General features: G+C 41.1%; 1 protein-coding gene across 1 annotated transcript in view; it reads right to left on the bottom strand.

Annotated features, from left to right (window-relative positions):
* The window catches only part of dab2ipa (DAB2 interacting protein a), a 256395-nt gene extending 239024 nt beyond the window's left edge, over positions 1-17371 (bottom strand). The window contains exon 1 of the mRNA XM_060932344.1: positions 17193-17371. Coding sequence (XP_060788327.1) covers positions 17193-17232 — 40 coding nt within the window. The 5' untranslated portion in view covers positions 17233-17371. The remainder of the gene's footprint in view (positions 1-17192) is intronic.
* Between the last annotated feature and the right edge of the window lie 2699 nt (positions 17372-20070).

Below are 20070 nucleotides of genomic sequence, written 5' to 3' on the forward strand. Positions count from 1 at the left end.
CAGTCAGTAAACAGGAAGTTGACGTGCAACAGACGTGAAAGCGGTATACACGGTATAGAACCCCGAGCTGAAGTTTGGTACCAAGTGGCTGTGTGATTTGTGGTTGCTGAGAAAAAGGGTGTTTCAGATGGATGGAGAGATGAACGGACGGACAGAGGTAAACCAGTATACTCCCCTTCCTTCAAAGCGGGAGTATAATGACATCATTCAAACCGGCTTATGCCCAGCAATCCAGGTAAAGCCGTGAAATTTCAGGTTAATTATAGTGAAATTCACTGTTAAATATATTTTTTAAACAATAATTTACACAATCCCTACAAATAAAGCCAATGGGTCCAAATGCACAATAATGGAAAATGTTGAAAATGGTTTACCATGGCAACAGAAATGCCCCACAAGTCCACTACTAAAATAAAATTCACTGAAAAAAAAATATGTCTTCCATTTTGTAACTAATCAACCATATCAAAATACATTGAAATAAAAGTTAAATCCTTACTTCTGCAGATCATTAAAGGATTAATCAAATCAAGCTGATGAGTTCTATAAAGGGGTCATTTGAATCATGTGACAAAATGATGACGCTTGATCTCGCCCTCCTGCAACCATCCTTATGACCAGTACTTGTTCTTTACACAGCAATCCAACTTATTTAAGTACCATTTTTACAAAAATGTAAATTAAAGATGCAAGTCACATTTCAGACCAAAACATAATTTAACTTGTACTTAAACCATTTCCAACTGAGCATTTTGAATAACTTTTAATGAGGAGCCTTAATTTCATACAGAAGTTAATTTTGGCGATATTTTAGCCTAAAAAAAAAAAAATGTACAAGAAAGCTACTCTTTCAGGATTGCTATCATAACTTAAAAAAAAAAAAAAAAAACAGGCCAAACTTCAAATTGGTCTCATCATCAGCTAGTCCCTCTGAGTGGTACATCTAGTGCCGCTTTTCCACTACAAACGCGGCTGAGTCAGGCTGAGCCGTGCCGTGCTGAGTCGAGCTGAGCGGGGCTATTGAAGTTGCATTTCGACTACAACCGCGCTGAACTGTGCTGGCTGGAAGTGGGTGGACACATTGGGTGGAGTTAGCGAAAGTGGGTGGACGTCACGTGATGTCATTAAGCAGCGCAAACAGTGACATCAGTGATCTTTTAAGCGGTAGTCTCATGACCCGAATAGTAAACAATAAACATGGAGGACATGGAGTCGTTAGTGTTGCTGGTCTTGGTGCTGTGGCTTGTTGTCACCGACAACGCCAACAGATACTGGCAAGAGCGTATAGATGAGGCGAGGCGCATATGGCTTCAGAAATTCTCGTAATTCGTAATTATTCTTCTTCCGGGTTTACGGTGTTTACAGATCCCAGCGTGCTCGCGGGGCGTGTGTGGGCATGTGAGGACACTCCTCCTCACCAATCAGTGCACAGGGGAGTGTCTGCTCACGCCCCCAGCCTCACTCGGCTCGCTTTGGCTCGCTTCAGCCCTACTCCAAAACGGTGCGAGTCTTAGGGGCTAAGCAGGGCTGAAGCGAGCCGAGTCGTGCTGTTCTTTGGTAGTCGAAACGCGAGCCGTGTCGGGCTGAAGTGAGCTGAAGTGAGCTGAAAAAGGGTAGTGGAAAAGGGCCATAGGTGGGTTTGTCCCATGGACTACAACCGTAAAGCAGTCTGCTGTGAGCCGTCAAGTCGAGAGTGAACGGGATCAGAAAGCACAGCTCTCACCAGACTTAAAATAGGAATTAATGATCTTGTACGGAGTTTATTTCCCCAAACGTGTGCACCTGTTCTGTGTTTAGCTCTTAACTCATTTGTCTATTTATACCCCGCTGCTTCTGTGTTTCATCACAAAGTCTTGTTCTTTATTCCAGTTCTTAAGAGCCTTAGATTTTTGTATCTAGGTCTGGCTTTTTTTTTTGGACTTGCGGATTATGACGAACAAATGTATTGCACGTTCTGCCTCTCATTCATTCCAAAGTAGTTGAAGAGAAATAACTGAAAGGTTTGCAAAAACTGAACACATTAATCCACATAAAACACAGTTTTCCACTGTGATATTGTGAAGTCTACAAACTTGCACGAAATAAATTTACATTTAGAGTAAGGGCATGCAAACTTTTGCACAATGATTTTTCATCAAACTCAAGTCAGCTTGGAAATTGTAATTCTTGACAGACAGACAGAATATAAAGATGGAACAGGAAGGAAGCTGCAACAGTGGCTTTAAAGATAAAGTGCGACAGAGCTAATGCACACAGGAAATGCAGCCATGTGATCGTCACTTAATCCTTTGAGTGAAGGGCGTTCATCCGCTAGATGAACCGGCTGTGGCTTTCGAGGAATCGATATTATTACATAATGACTTTTCGAAAGAGAGCAAGAGACAAAAGTGCACAATAAAGTGCACAGTAATGACATCAGCGTGAAATAATGCTCACACACTTTCTGCTTATATAAAAAGTTTTAACCTTGTAGAACGCTGACCTGCATTATATCCGAATTCTTGTATCCGATTGGTCAGAAGGTCTTGATTAATTTGCTAGGTTTCCGAGTTCTAATACATCGGTTCTATAGTAACAGCTCATTTATGTATGGCAATATGAATGGATTTAAAATAAAAACCTGTAATTAGTGAGCGGCTGATGTAAGCATTTTTGGAAGGAGTTTGGCGCTTAACAGTCTGAGGTACAGCTACAACTTCAAGCTTTCCAACATGGGAGTCTTGAGAGGACTTTTGGTGGCTTGGTAACATGACAAGCTGCGTTTTGTCTTACTGACTTCCAGACAGAAAACACCAAGTTTGTGAAGTTATGACTATTTATAGATAGTTTTCACTGACGTCACAGCATTCCAGGGAACGCCCCCCAGCTGCCATCTTGGGGGGCAAACAAAACGGACCATCGCCACTACCGGCTATGTTATCTCGGACGAATTTATGAAGTTATATAGTCAGTTTTCTAAAATAAAGATCAATGTCGGCAAAATCAAGCAAACAGAAGTATATAGATACATTAGACGACATCTCAACAACGGTATGCAGCCAAACTGGCCTTGATTGGGGGAATTGATCCCTACGAAGTGGACAAAGATGCATTTTCAAGTGACTATGCAGGGCTGCCAAAGCCTGAAACTGCCAAAGCCTGCTCCAAAGCCTGAAACTGACTTCATCAAACTTTAAAGGCTGTCTGATATATACAACTTTATATATTTCATAGCGCGCCTTTTGGCGGATGCCGCCTGAATTGCGCAGATCTGTTTTGTTTTTTTTTTTAGGGGGGGCGTTGGAGTGTCTGATTATAATTTCAAAGTAAATTCTGTATTAAAATTACTAAATAAGCAAATCCATTACAGTCCATGAAACAGGAAGTATAAGGATGAGAAAAAAAGTTTAAATCGGAAAGCTGCGCACATTTGCGCAGTCCTGCACACCGCTCGGGCTGCGCAAATGTGCGCAGCTTTCTGATTTAAACTGTTTTTTTCCTCATCCTTATACTCCCTGTTTCATGGGCTGTAACGGATTTGCTTATTTAGTAATTTTAATACAGAATTTACTTTGAAATTATAATCAGACACTCCAACGCCCCCCCTAAAAAAAAACCCGGATCTGCGCGATTCAGGTGGAATCCGCCAAAAGGCGCGCTGTTTGCATCCCAAACACAAATCATACAGAATAGACCTAAAATGTTTTTCAAAAATGACCCTTGCGTGAGTGAAGTGACAAGTTTCAAATAGAAACGTGACAAACGAACGATATTAAGTGTACATTAGAATGTAAACGTACACTCAGTGGTTCCAGTTAGGCATTCTCCAGAGATTGTTCACATGATGTTTTGGTTTCCAAAAACAAACTTAAACACAATTGATTGTTTATTTAAACAACTTACCACTTATAAAATGATCGGAGCAGACTTTGCTGTGTTTGGAAGGCTGATAATCCTTGCGGTTGATTCTCGCAAGCCATAGATTTCTCCTTTGTATGCTGAGTTTCTTTGTTTGCTCGCCTTCGTGCTCCCGTACAGTGGGAATTCCATAAACGCTCTGCTTGATGTCATCATCTGACCTATTACGACAGCCGTGAATACAACAGGTGTGTACCATTGCTAGCTTTAAATAGCCTGCTTGGGTTCTTTTGAAGACTTTGTACTCGCGCGTTACAATGTGTGCTCAGTCACCCGTACGGTAAGCCGGACCCCCAAGATGGCCGCCACCAGGGAATCCCCGACTGTGACGTCATGTGAAAACTATCTATAGCTGGTGGAACTAACATTCAATCAAACTATAAACGGATAAAAAGCACGACAGTTTTTAATGAATAAACAATTGGCGTCATTGGGAATTTTTGTGGCACAAGAGAAATCACAAAATCAATTTGACATGCTGTTATTGGATGAAATCAAGTGTCATTTTTTTCCCTTGCATGAACCAGTTCCACTCGTTACAGCTTCAGAAGCACTTTTCTTACACAGTTGAAACAGGGGTTCAGGCACTAGGATCATGCGGAAAGAATGCCTGCTCAAAAACAGGAGAAAGTGCAGGCACTAGGACCATGAAGTAGCACACCTACAATTCTACATCTCTGTGCGCAACAATGTTAAAATTATCCATCAATGATTTAAGGTTTTTAGTAGACTGGAAAAATGTAGTGTGTCCAAATCTCTCAGAAGGTGGTTGTGTCTGAATTTACCAGACATACTGAATGTACTGTGCAAGTCCCATGTACAAACAATACCAAGGAAGAAAGTTCAAATGTTATAAAACCAAACCATCCATCTATTCATTTCTCACCTCACTCGATCTTGTGTTTTTCTTTATGCATGCAGGAGCACTGAAGTAAAAGAAAGGGTTTTTTGCCTAACGTTATTTATCTGCTCAAAAAATCTCCATCCATCCATTATCCGTAACCACTTATCCTGTGCAGGGTCGCAGGCAAGCTGGAGCTTATCCCAGCTGACTATGGGCAAGAGGCAGGATACACCCTGGACAAGTCGCCAGATCATCACTGGGCTGACACAGACAACCATTCACACTCTCATTCACACCTACGGTCAATTTAGAGCCACCAGTTAACCTAACCTGCATGTCTTTGGACTGTGGGGGAAACCGGAGCACCCGGAGGAAACCCACGCGGACAAGGGGAGAACATGCAAACTCCACACAGAAAGGCCCTCGTCAGCCACTGGGCCCGAACCCAGGACCTTCTTGCTGTGAGGCAACAGTGCTAACCACTACACCACCGTGTCGCCAAAAAAAAAAAAAAAATCTCCATACTTTCTGCTATTGCGTAAAACTTATTTTAACTTAAAAAAAAAAAAAAAAGTACAAAACATCTCTTAAGTTGAAAAATCAAAACCTGAATCAGCGTTTCCCCTACCATTATTTTACCTCCCCAGCCCACCCACACAAAAAGGCCCAGGGGGGGCAAGGAGGGGAAAAAGTGCATGCACAGGCACTAGGACCATGCAAGAAAGAGCGCCTGCTCAAAAACAGGAAATGGTGCAGGCACTAGGACCATCCAGAAACATCCCCCGCTCAAGCTGGTGGTTCCCCGTCTGCTCCGCTCTCCTCTCGTGCACTCAAAAATGATACGATTCAAACAATAGTTTGCAATATCAGAACCCCCCCCAAGTGGCAAAAGATGGAGGATATACTGTATAAAACACCCCCCCAAAATAAATAAATAAATAGTGATGTCTTCAGACACACTATATTAAGTTAGTTAGCATTATGTAACAGATATTCATAGCGATTGATTGCTTTATTCCAAACAGTAAAGAAGATATAAAAACAAACAAAAACAAAAAATAAAAAAAATGTAATCATCAAAACAGTCACAAACAATAGCGTAGCCACAAGGCAGTAACATGATAATGTTCGGAAAGGATTAGGAAGAAGTAAATAACTTATCAAATCCTAACCCTCTATACCACCATTAATCAAATGTCACTTTCCACCATAATAAACTATTTACACAAGAAAGCCCAAAAAAAAAAAAAAACCACATGGTATATCCTCGCCCAAATCAAATCACAAATACTTATGCTATGCATATATACACACACATACAATACATACATATACACATCCATACATAGACACCCATATCATAATTATGCATCTCATCTCATTATCTCTAGCCGCTTTATCCTGTTCTACAGGGTCGCAGGCAAGCTGGAGCCTATCCCAGCTGACTACGGGCGAAAGGCGGGGTACACCCTGGACAAGTCGCCAGGTCATCACAGGGCTGACACATAGACACAGACAACCATTCACACTCACATTCACACCTACGGTCAATTTAGAGTCACCAGTTAACCTAACCTGCATGCTTTTGGACTGTGGGGGAAACCGGAGCACCCGGAGGAAACCCACGCGGACACGGGGAGAACATGCAAACTCCACACAGAAAGGCCCTCGCCGGCCACGGGGCTCGAACCCAGACCTTCTTGCTGTGAGGCGACAGCGCTAACCACTACACCACCGTGCCGCCCATAATTATGCATATTATGCTTATGCGCGCATATATATATATATATATATATATATATATATATATATATATATATATATATATATATATACACATATATATACACATACATACACACACATATATATACACACACACACAAATTATGCATTTTATATAGTGAGATCATGTTGGACTATGATACCACTTTGTAAACATCTTCAATTTAGCTAGCCATAGAAAACTACTTTTTTTTAATAAGTTATTTCAAACGAGCACAGTCAGTCTACGATTGTACTTCACTCAACACACAAATCAGGAGTAGTGGTGGGCAGTGGAGAGGGGAATGAAAAATGGCAGAAAGAAGAAATAAGCTCTTCAACTTTCTAATTAGAATTATAAATCTATTAGAAACTATGAATAGCTGCATATGCCATTTTAATCTCTTAATGCTTGTTTTAGAGGGGAAAAAAAATTGTCAAAATGATTGTTCCGTTACTAAAAAAAAAAAGTTGTATTGTAAAAATTGTCCTAAAATAAATCTGAAAAAACTTAAATATGACTGACTGTTCAGGTCCAAATGTTCTGTAATAGGAGAGGGGTTCAGCAGGTGACCATCCTCATCCAGCACCCCCAAAACCAGGAAACTTGGGGGGGAAACACCGCGGATATAAATAAAGCCATCATAAACAAAAAGACAGTGTCCATCTATATCCCCCGCCCTCTATACCAAGTTTCAACATAGTGTCACATTTTTCAAGTTCTGCTGCAGGAAACCAAGCCTACATCTTTACACTGACCTCAACAGCCCATGGCATAAACCCACCGGACCTTTGTTCCAGGTGAGCTAAAAAAATTACAATCTCTCACATTTCTTAGCATTACATTACTCAATCAACACACATACCAACTTTCAAGACCTTGTAGTTTTCAAGTTCTGCTCTGGAAACAAAACCTACCCCTAAGACTAACCTGAGAGACCAAGTCTGAAATAGTTTCCATGGAAACATGAAAAATTAAAATTTCTCAGTATGAAAAGGCACATCTACATCACCTTGTTAACAAGTATACCAAATTTCAAATCCATATCATGAATAGTTTTGGATATATGCTCCGGAAACGAACACTGGTCTTAGAAACTAAGTCAAAATCTTTTTTTTTTTTTTAATGTAAAAATTTTAAATACACTTTTTTTTTTTCAAAAATCCAAAATGGCAAACGGCACCAGTTCACATGTTGCTTGATATGTATACAAAGTTTCATGAAGATATCGTCAATAGTTTTAAAAGATATGGCCTGGAAACGAAAACGTGACCGGATGGACAGACGAACGGACGGAACTCGTTTCTATAGAAGAAGCCTTTGTCACATGCACACTTCATCCTCTGCATTTAACCCATTTGAAGCAGTGAACACACGCACACACACCCAGAGCAGTGAGCAGCCACACTAGAGCACCCGGGGAGCAGTCAGGGGTTAGGTACCTTGGCTCAAGGGCACCTCAGCCCAAGGCCGCCCGATGCTAACCTAACTGCATGTCTTTGGACTGTAGGGGAAACCAGAGCACCCGGAGGAAACCCACGCGGACACGGGGAGAACATGCAAACTCCACACAGAAAGGCCCTTGCTGGCCGCTGGGTTCGAACCCGGAACCTTCTTGCTGTGAGGCGACCGTGCTAACCACTCCACCACCATGCCGCCCCCGCCTAAACGAAGTTAATCAGAAAGTAAAACTAGAGCCTTGACATTTTCAGACATTTGAAATGCAGCTTTCGGTCTGATCCTTTGAAAAAGTTTTTCCACTGGGGGGAGATGAAAACCCTGCCTACAACTAAACAACTACTATCTAACCAACACATTTCCAAGCATATGATTTCGTGGGTGTTTTTTCCCCCCAGCTAATCAGAATCAGTGGGTTTAAATAACATGTTACAGTGTAAGGAGTAAACTTAACACTTTGCTGCTTTGGTCATTGTTTAACTGTATAATTTATCTTAAGCTCAGGCCTTAAAATGTATTCATCCTAAATATAACTGCACAAAGTTGGAAAGAAACTAACACGCTCTCAAATCGAAACCATACGTTTGCTCCACAGTTCCTGTCTGACCAAGTCATTGTTATAAAACTGACAATAAACTTAATTACATTTAAGTGCCCAGACTGAACGACTCACACTCACTCTCAAAAAAACAACAGAGGGGGGCACCAACCTTGGCTTTCACTTCACCATGACTACACATCCATCTACTCCTGCTGAAAAATAAACCGCTCAAGCAAAAAACATTTGACGGCTCAAAACGACAGCTGAGCAATTTAACAGAACCACTTTACAAAGTGCCTCGTGACCCGCTTTCACAAGCGGCATTGCAACGATTCACACAAAAGCCTTTCGCCAATTTGTTCACGCGTCAACAAAAGTACGCACAAAGCAACATTATGTAAAACACCTCTGCTGGATTTCTGCATCAAAGAGCAGCTGGCATTTTCTACCCTCATCAAACCAAGCGTCATTAAATGCCACAAGAGGAGCAGGACGGAGATGAGCAAAGTGTGGGCTGATGTTACACCACCGTTACGATCGTCTCCATGTTATCCCAAGCCTCCGTCAAGGATTATAATCTCCCGCGTGAAGATTCAGCAAAACCAAACTGCTTTCAACATCTCATTGCCAAATATTCACCTTCTCACTCGCCATCAGGCAAAGAAAACCGAGAAACTTCTCATGCAGCATTGAGGTTCTGGATTTGTTCAGTACGAGATGAAGGCTAAACCTGAGGAGAATTAAACACCAACACATGAACTTAGTTATTCAAACAAAACATTTTAGGATTTATTTAAAGGCATGCAGTTCCCTCTGGTTCCGTTTAAACTATACCGGGTCCCATAATTTCAACCTTTACAAAAGATCTAAAATCATTTAATTGAATAATTTTGAGAATTAACGGGGGGGGGGGGGGGGGGGACCTCTCACTTAGCGCATCAATGAATATAAAATTATTTTATCCACATTCACTGGATATGAGCAATAGCACGCTTTGACTGGCTACTCTACTACTAGTCTATCAGCTCATATTACTGGGTTTCACATGACGTCACATCCGCCTCGTTAGTTATTCAAAACTTTAGCTGGTGGTCTACCAAAGCTCAGTTGACAAAGCGTTTGTACGGAGAAGGTGCATTGCTCTCACAAAAAATGCCTTACGCTTGCGTTGTTCAAATCGATCAAACCATGAAACTCAAGTTTCTTCAGGGTTCCCCGTGAACGAATAAAAAAAGGGTGAATTTCACAAAAAATGTTGAGAAACATGGCTTTTGAACCTCTCACTGAAATCGAAGGGAGCCGAGTCGAAGCATGCTCAAGTTTGCAGTGATCACTTGGTGAAAGGTTTGTATTTCCCTCTCAGCTATGTCCTTAGTGTTTTCCCAAGTACTTTTCTTGCTATGCATCATTACTTTATGGTACTTTTTTTTTTTTTTTTAAGTCATGAAGTGCTAAAGTCCCCAGCTGTTTCTTTGTTTCCTCCTCACAAAGTCCACATGCATGAAGGTTGTGACAAAATTCTTCCCCAGCCGTACAGTTACAATGCGCCGTGATCACTTCTCCGTCCTGTTTAACTAAGATCCAGGTCTTTAAAGGGGTTTCTGATGATCTTTGTGAATGATTTAGCTGAGAGATAAGAGCCAAGACAAGTGAGAATCAAGCCAACTGTTGTTTGTTTACACTTCAACTTGCAGCGCTTCGTTGTAAAGAAGCGAATGAAAAGCTTTAAAAAAAAAAAAAAAAAAAAAAAAAAAAAAAACATACTTACACGGGCAAAAACAATCCAGGATTCATTCGGCAGCAACTTGATTGCGAGGTCCTTTACCCAGCCACATACAAAACAGTTGTAAGCCTTCATACTCTTCCACGCTTTCATCTGTTTTGCGGTGTAGAAGGACGTCTGCAACACCAGATAGTTCGAGATGTCGGGGAACTCGACTGAAAGGTAGTTTTCGAGATCGTATGACAAATCCTTCTTTCCCAGACTGTAGGGGTCGATTCCAATGCACATAGCAATCTTCTGAATATATCTAAAGTGAGCAGTGGCTTCTAGATTACAAGCATACTCTGATAAGTTATCGCTAGTTTTTTGCACTACGGCAGCAGTTTAGACCACCGGCTATTTCACTTCCAATAAAACCGCTAAGAAGTCATGTGACTGAAACCTAGCAATATCATTCATTTCCCCCAAAAAAATCTCTTCTGTTCCACACTCCAGCCCAGTCAGTGGTGGTAATGCACCTTTAAGTCGGTTTACCAACTACCAAAAAACCCTAGAGAAGAACCCCCCCCAAAAAAAAAAAAAAATCTGGAATGAAAGTATTTGATGACAACAGTATTATTTTTTTTTCAAGAATTACTCCAGCATTTTTCACAAATTGCTACTGTCATTTGACTGGCTTGTTTACATTCTTAGCGGAAATGATTTTGTCGGACGTTTTGTAAAGTTTTTATTTTTCGAATTTACAAAAAATAAAAATGCTCCGTTTCTTAAAATCCAGTGAATGTGGATAGAATAAAACAGATATTCCAATCAATCGATCTCATCGTACGTGGCTTATAGCCAACTTGGTGCTACGCGCCTCATCAGCTATCAGCTCATGTATGACTTGATTTCGTGGAATAACTTAAACATGAGAATATGAATAGTAAAGAGTTAGTAAACTAGCTTCATTTTGTTACATACGGTACTAACAGTCACTAAGTGATATCACTGCAGTCAAGTTCACATACACTCGTCATGGACATTAATATCAAGGTAATGTTCGGATTTCAGTGATTTCTTTGAACTTTTTTTTTTTGGCTGGGGAGGAATTATTGTACAATATACATCTTTAAAAAAAGAATTTGGTGCAAAAGTTAATTTATTTGGGGTTTTCTGGAATCAACACATGGTCAAAAACACATCCAACACACCTAAGATTTGGTTAAATGTTCCTTAGCAAGTTTCTCCTTGACCCGACGATTTTGGTAGCCATCAACAAGCTTCCACAGAATTCTGGCTGGATATTTGACCACTCTTCTTGGCGGAGTTCAGTTGAATTTGTTGGTTTCCTGGTATGGACCCGACTTTAAAGCACAGTCCGCATATTTCAGTCCACAGGGTTGAAGTCAGGGCTTTGAGAAGGCCATTCCCAAAGCTTAATGCTAGCCTGCTTTATCCATTCAGCAACCAGCTTTGATGTGTTTGGGAGTCATTCTCCTGTTGGAACTCCAAATTGTCTCCAAGCTTCAACTGTCTGTCTGAAGGTTTGAGGTAATGCTTATGAATTCTGAGGTAGTCCTCCTCCATTATTCCATCCACTATGTTTAACCATGCGGAACAATTGCTCAACAATGGTACAGTGTTCTTAGGGTTTAATGCCTCACTTTTACTCAGGTCATTATGGCCAAACAACTCAATCTTAGTCTTATCGGACTATAAAACTTTCCTCCAGACAGCTTTTTCCTTTATCCATGTGGTCAGCTGCAAACTTTGATCTTGAAGGTGTGAATTTTGGAGCAAGGGTTTCTTTCTTGGATGGCAGTCTCAGGCCATGGCAACATAAAATTCGCTTGACTGTAGACAGCGGCGCTAGTGTTCCAGCAGCTTCCAGTTCACTGCAGGCCCATGTCTTGCTGGTTCCTGACCATCCAAACCAATTCCCTCAGCTGAGGGTGACGATTGGGTATTCTGCCAGACCTTGACAAAATGGCTACACCTCTCAATAACTTTTGTCAAACAAGCCCTTTTATGTTGGCACAGAGAAGCTACCAGCTGGAGCCACTAACAGGACATTATGAGGTCTTGGCAAGTTAAGACATGTTGGAACTGTTATGCATGGTTAAGCAAAGTGGATGGAATAATGAAGGAGGACTGCTTCTTCAGAATTCTTCAGCATAACCTCAAACCATCAGCGAGACAGATGAAACTTGGACACAACTCTGTTTTCCAACAGGACAATGACCCCAAACACATCAAAGCTGGTTGTGGAATGGATAAAGCAGGTTAACATTAAGCTTCTGGAATGGCCTCCTCAAAGCCCTGATCTCAACCCTGTGGACTGAAATATGCAGACTGTACTTTAAAGTCGGGTCCATGCCCGGAAACCAACAAATTCAACTGAATTTAACCAAGAAGAGTGGTCAAATATCCAGCCAGAATTCTGCAGAAGCTTGCTGATGGCTACCGAAAGCGTCTGGTCAAGGTGGAACTTGTTCAGAGGCATTTAACCAAATATTGTGTTGTATATGCATCCATGTTTTTGACCCTCTGTGTTTAATTTTGGCCATGTGCTGATTTCAGAAATATAAATAATAAATTAAAACTTGTGCAGGGCGGCACGGTGGTGTAGTGGTTAGCGCTGTCGCCTCACAGCAAGAAGGTCCTGGGTTCGAGCCCCGGGGCCGGCGAGGGCCTTTCTGTGTGGAGTTTGCATGTTCTCCCCGTGTCCGCGTGGGTTTCCTCCGGGCGCTCTGGTTTCCCCCACAGTCCAAAGACATGCAGGTTAGGTTAACTGGTGACTCTAAATTGACCGTAGGTGTGAATGCGAGTGTGAATGGTTGTCTGTGTCTATGTGTCAGCCCTGTGATGACCTGGCGACTTGTCCAGGGTGTACCCCGCCTTTCGCCCGTAGTCAGCTGGGATAGGCTCCAGCTTGCCTGCGACCCTGTAGAAGGATAAAGCGGCTAGAGATAATGAGATGAGAACTTGTGCAAATAACAATGCATGTTGTACAAACCATTCTTCCATAGAAAAAGAACGGTTCAAAGAAAAAAAAAAAAAAATCACTGAAAGCCCAATATTGCCACGACATTCATTTTCATGAGTGTTTGCAAACTTGATTGAAAATTATATTTTTAATAAAAATGTTAAACCTATACACAACTATACTGGCTTAAGTAATGTGTTATTGGACACAAAATAGCTGAGGAATACTGATCAACAGGCTGAAGCATCTATTTTACCAGAACACTCGTCTAACGAAAAGTAGAAAAGCCACCAACAGCTTTGAACAGCGATAGAATGGATAAAGGGTCATTGTTGGAATATCAGCTGAAGAGCTTCAGTAAGTGGTTGGACGGTTTTTGAGTTGGTCAGTCCTCATGACAGTCACCACGATGACCTTTCCTGTGTCACTGTGCAACACAAAAGAGCTCAATGATTACTCATGCCATCGTTTTAAAAGAAAGAAAGGATGTCAGGCTTGAACTCTGTGCACTGCGTCATACAGATCTCAGAAAGAGAAAGAATTCAAACTTAAATCATGGCCAATATAGTGATAGAATATCAATATATTAAATGATTTGGGCCTTATTTAAACAAATCTTGTAAAGTTTGGGCTCACGGTCTTTGTATACCAAACCAAACTAAAAATCCTGCCATATTTACAGAAGTTTTGTCTTTCATCCATAAATTACCAAGTATGAAATGGGGACCCTTATCAAAAAGGATACTTCAAGTTAATTTTATAAAGTAGACTGAAGTTAAAGTATATTTCCTTAAGTATACATTTGTGTACCAAGTATACTGATAATGTACTTACAGTATACTTGTAAGTAAACTAATCTAATACTTCTTGGGACTAAATTGACCCACTTTTATTTGATAAAAAAAAAAGTATACTTTAAGTCTAAGAGAAGTAAACTTTGAGTATACAACTAGTATTTTTTTTTATTTTGTACTGCAAGTATACCACAAGTAAACTTGTCTACTAATAGTTTACTAGTTCTATACTTGTAGTCCACTATTTAGTTTACAAAATCATACTTCATAGTATACTGGAAATATACTATGAGTTTACTTGTTTTATACTTCTAGTCCACTTTTTACTTTACTAAAGTATACTTTAGTAAAACTGGAAATATACTATTGGTTTACTCATTACATACTTCTAGTCCACTTTTTAGTTTATAAAAGTATACTTTATAGCATATTGGAAATATACTATTAGTTACTGGTTATATACATCTAGTCCACGTTTTAGTTTTGAAGTATACTGCAATTACCCTTCTAGGTATACTATTAGTTTTCTAGCCCTAACCCTTACCTCATGCACACTACCAGTAGACAACTTAAGTGTTTTATACCTTAAAGTTACAATGAAGTTATAAAAAAGGTAAGAATTCACAAAATAACAGATACTCAGGATTAAGAACATTAATTTTCTTTAAAAATCAAAATTTACTACAGGGCAAGTACACAAAGATAAGGCACAAATATTTTAATACTTGATTACACTTTTGTTAAGTATATCTTGATCAAAAGTTTAAGCTTAATATACTGAGACTTTCCTACATACTTTTCAGTACAAGCCAAGTATACTTATATATAACTTTATGAAGTACATCTCTGATAAGTAAATAAAAAGTAAACTGAAAGCATACCCTCTTATTTTTAGTTTAAAAGAAGTATACTAGAAGCACACTTGAATAAACCACCTTTAGGAGAAGCCTAAACCTAATATTTTCACAGAGCCAAGTTTGCAGTCTGCTTTGCTTTGATTGATGCATTAAATTATGAAATACGTCCACATTTGCAAATGTCGGGCCATTAGCATGACAATGACTTCGTCACATCGTTTGACATGGTACTTGGGGAAGCCATGGCCTAAGGCCAAGTTTACATTAGACGGTATCGGTCTCGTTTTCTTCGCGGATGCACTGTCCGTTTACATTAAAACGCCTGGAAACGCCGGAAAACGGGAATCCGCCAGGGTCCACGTATTCAATCCAGATCGTGTCTGGTCCGGTGCTGTGTAAACATTGAGAATACGCGGATACGCTGTGCTGAGCTCTAGCTGGCGTCGTCATTGGACAACGTCACTGACATCCACCTTCCTGATTCGCTGGCATTGGTCATGTGACGCGACTGCTGAAAAACGGCGCGGACTTCCGCCTTGTATCACCTTTCATTAAAGAGTATAAAAGTATGAAAATACTGCAAATACTGATGCAAATACTGCCCATTGTGTAGTTATGATTGTCTTTAGGCTTGCCATCCTTCCACTTGCAAGTGGTAAGTGATGTGCGCTGGGATCTCACACACAGCGGCTCAGTCCCGAATCACTGCTCGTGCGCTTCACTCGCGCGCTCTGTGAGCTGCGCAGGGCCAGAGTGCGCACCCTCCAGAGGGCACTCGCTGTTCAGGGCGGAGTGATTTGGAGCACAGGATGCCTGCGGAGCCGAGCGTATCCATGTATTGGTGTTGCTGTGTGCACGCTAATCGTTTTAAAAACGTTAATCTGATGATCCGCTGATACGATCTAATGTAAACCCCACCTAATTGTTAGAGAAGCACCTTTGAGACCAAAAGGTCACCCAGTTTGATTCCCTGGGCCAGCAAGAATGGCTGAAGTGTCCTTGAGCAAGGCACCTAACCCCCAACTGCTCTGGGTATGTTGTATGTCACTCTGGATAAAAGAGCTTCAACTAAATGCCTGTAATGTCATATGTGTTCACAACAAACAAAAATGACTACTAAATGGTGGAAGAGCGCATCCTTGAGAGAAGCATGCACTAAATCTTCCAATAATGCAGCTCAGCCACTGCAACGAATCTGCTTGAAACACTAAACCAATTCCTTTTAAAAAAAAGTGCTTTTTTTGTCCCAATCAAACCGCAAACTTTGTGTCTTCATTTATGGATTTACTCTAAAAGAAGCCAACCGTGAGTATATTTATACTGTATATAGGAGTAACTCCATTGTGACCACATTTAAGAAGAACTTTATTCATCACACGCTTGTGAAATTCCTCTCTGCGCTTAACCCATACATGCACACACACGTAAGCAATTGGGGCAGTTGGGAGTTAGGTGCCGCGCTCAAAGGCACCTCAGCCCAAGGCCGTCCCATATTAACTTAACTGCATGTCTTTGGACTGTGGGGGAAACCGGAGCACCCAGAGGACACGGGGAGAACATGCAAACTCCACACAGAAAGGCCCTCATTGGTCGCTGGGCTCGAACCCAGAACCTTGCTGTGAGACAACAGTGCTAACCACTACACCGCCAACATTAATTTAAATGTTTCAGTGTCACTTTCTTTTTTACGTTAACCACTAGCATTAAATCACATTTAAGTGATATGATTGGAACATTAAAAAAAAAATGGAAATGTTGAGACTTTTGTCCTTAAACTTTTGTTTAAAATATATTCGCATGTACAGACAATTTAATAGTGATCTGCTTGAGAATTAAAAAAAAAAATGTTCATTTGTTTCTAAATATGCATCAAAAATGATGAAAATGATTTTAATACCCGACATGATACTTTTTTCCCCTCCAAATGCCTACCCGTGCTCATGTCTCTCCTCACAAAAACACAAAGATCTGGCAAGTTATGAGGAAAGGTTTTTTTGGGGGGAACATGTAGTGCACGGTTGGAACACAACCCACTCAGAGTAATGAGAATGAGGAAAATGTTCTCTGTGGTTTTTCCGACCTTTCCATCATGTCATGTGCTGAATCTTTCTGATATCAGTAAAACTAAACCAGGATGTAATTACACACATTATTCCATGCAGCCAACTAGTGTTACTATGAGACAAAAGAAACTCACGTGAGAACAAGACGCCTTGACTGTGCCAGTGATCTCTTTTACAGACCTGAAAACCAACCACACGCGCGCGCACTCCACTGCACATCGTCGCCTGCTTCTGAACAGTTCACTACTCTTGTTGAAAGTGATTCCACATTTCTTGTCTTACCATGGTGGGTGTCCAGCACAGGCGTGTCGTCCAGCTCCATGACTTCAAAGCAGTGCGAGATCAAAATCAGACATAGTGCTGGAGCAGTTCAGTGATCCGAGAAGCCCGTTTATCCACACAGGGTCGCGTGCTGCCTCTACGCTGCGCTGGCTGAGCTGCTGCATCTGACAGTTCGAGTGGAGTGAATTGGGACGAGGCCGGCCTTCACCGCTTCTCAAGGGCCTCTCTTTTCTAAACCCCGCTCCAACACTCTTAAAGACACAGTGCTTGGCTTTCTCTCCATCTGTCTACACCTCCCTCTTTCTCTGTCCCTGCCTCCAGCTTTTTTCCCCCCCTTCTTCATCCCTTCACTTTCCCTCCCTCCCCCCTATCCTTTCTTACTTTGTTGCCTCAACATCCGCTCAGAATCGCTGCCTGACCCATGTGCACCTTAGAGCCAGCAAATGGCTTTCATAAAATAAAATCTCTAAGAGCTCCAGTGTCTGAGAGCATTAGAGCCTGGCTCAGAGAGATCGTTAAAAAAGGGCAGATCGGTTTCCCCATTTTGCGTGCTTCATCCCAACCTCTTAAACCGAACCTCAAGCATTAATACTCAACAAGAACTAACCAAAATTGCAAGCAAGACTCAACCCTTAACCAAAGCACTTCATCGAAAAGCAGGTGGAGAGATCGTTGGGCATTTTGGCATTGCAAAAATTCAAGTTCACACGCTTGATTTTTTTGGACAGGAAATTTTTTTTTTAAATATGCGCACGTGTGTATGTGCATCATTAAATATACAGAAAAAGTATTAAAGGTGCCATTTGTGATACTTAAAAGTATTACACCTGTAATCGCTACATTTCAAAAGAGAGCTACGAAAATATTATGAGATGTAATATTCATATTCACTGAATCAGAGTAATTTCCATTTTCAGGCTTCTGTTTACTTTTTTCTGGCCCAGAAATTATTTTTACCCCCAGAGGAATTAGAATCAAGAGAATGATTGAGGGGTGTGTTAGTTGGGGAAAAGGCAAAAGTGGTTTGCCTGTTTTTACCGCAATTGTAGTTTGCCTTGCAAGTTGCAAAGGGCTGTGATAAAAACTGCATACCGCCACTTTAAAATGAAGTAATCTGATAATTAAAAAGAGTCAGTTATATAATGCTGTGTTCACATATATACCGGTACGATAGTGGTATAACTGTATCGATACAAAGTATACCGGTACAGTTTAGTGCATCTGTCCACACTAGCGAGAAATGTTTGCGGTTTTCTTTCACGGTAGTTGAAATGCGCGTGGGCGAAATGTTTCCGTGGTTACCGAGTAACTTCCTTCCAAGAATATGGCGGATGAAACAACATGTGCGTGCTTTTTGTTGTCAATGTACAGTCTGTATTTCTGGTGGTCATTTATTCAGTCGAATCGTACAAAATGCGCGAGGCAGTTGAGAAAGAAACAAAGAAAACGCATCTCCGTTCTTCACTATTTTATTCAGCGAAGACATCGATTGAGGTGTGCGACTTTGCGCATGATATTTGTATCGATACAGAGCCGCTTCATCTGTCCACACTACAGCGAAGCGCTACAGTACCGATACTGTACTGGTACGAAACCCATACATTTGTGGGTTTCGTACCGATACAGTTATACCGCTACAGTACCGGTATAGTTGCTAGTGTGGACAGGTGTTGCGGTACGAAAGTAGTATCGTATCGGTACAAAATCCCTAGTGTGGACAGGGTATTAAAGACTAATAATAAAGACGTACACAAATCATTCATTCTTTTACACCAAATCAATCAGCGTTTGGTGCATGATGTTTGCTTCTTGGCATCCTTTTGTTTGGCTTTTAATCGATTATTTCACTGACGTGAGGAATCGCAATCAAAATATCTGTGACTGTTCTAAGTGGTGAATTTACCCATTAGAGCACAAACACTAGAGACACATCACATCAAATTTTTTTCTTCAGTTGGCACTAGATCATTAGTCCCTTTCAGTCACAATCTCTCCTCAGCTCAATAAACTAATTGGATGCATGCACGGACTGATTGATTTCGATATTCAATTCAAAGTCTATCCTATACAGTGCCAGATAATCACATTGCCCGGATCATAAATTATTCGCAGAGGACTCTTTTTAAAATGATCCGTTTCTGTAAAGTCACAGAAACACTGCAGGCAGGGCCGGTTTTAAAACAAAAGGATCCTGTGACAGCATGTGATTATTCCACCCTGGGCAGATTAGTGCTCTGTGGTCTGCTGGAGGTTAAACCGGACAGAGAGAAAACACCAGAGCGTTCATTCACTCATTCTGTCTGGAGCCTCCACACATACACACAAAATAGACGACTTGCAACCACGTGATCAAAATGTGCTACGTTATGAGCGCCCGCCATGATGGTGGATATACAAAGCAGCTAGGATGGCAGCCGCTGAAAGCGTGTCTGTAAACGACGCTGAATTTTCTCAGTATTGCCACGAATTGATGCTTGACCGAAGATTCAATACAAAGATAGATAGATGTGTGTGATTTTGACCTATATATTATTTTTAAAAAAGTCAGACTTTTCTAAAGATAAAGGCCCGGTCCCACTGGCCGATGGACACAAAACGTATGCAAAAAGGACACAGCGGACGAGCAAAATTTCGGGGGTGGCTCTATCCGTTTTCGTCCGCTCCAGAAAAGGACAAAATTGGCGAAAACAGAACGGAAAAGAACGGACGTGGGTAGTATATAGCGGGGATGTTAAACGCATGTTCATAGGAAGCTTAGCGGATGAAAGTGGATGACAGCTCCGAAGGGGTTACCGGTGGTAACTGAGAAGCGGACGCATAGCAGAAAGAGCGGATGCATAGCAGATGAAAGGGATGCATCATGTACGCCTAACGGAAA

The sequence above is a fragment of the Neoarius graeffei genome, chromosome 10 (genome assembly GCF_027579695.1).
Source record: "Neoarius graeffei isolate fNeoGra1 chromosome 10, fNeoGra1.pri, whole genome shotgun sequence".
NCBI lineage: Eukaryota > Metazoa > Chordata > Actinopteri > Siluriformes > Ariidae > Neoarius > Neoarius graeffei.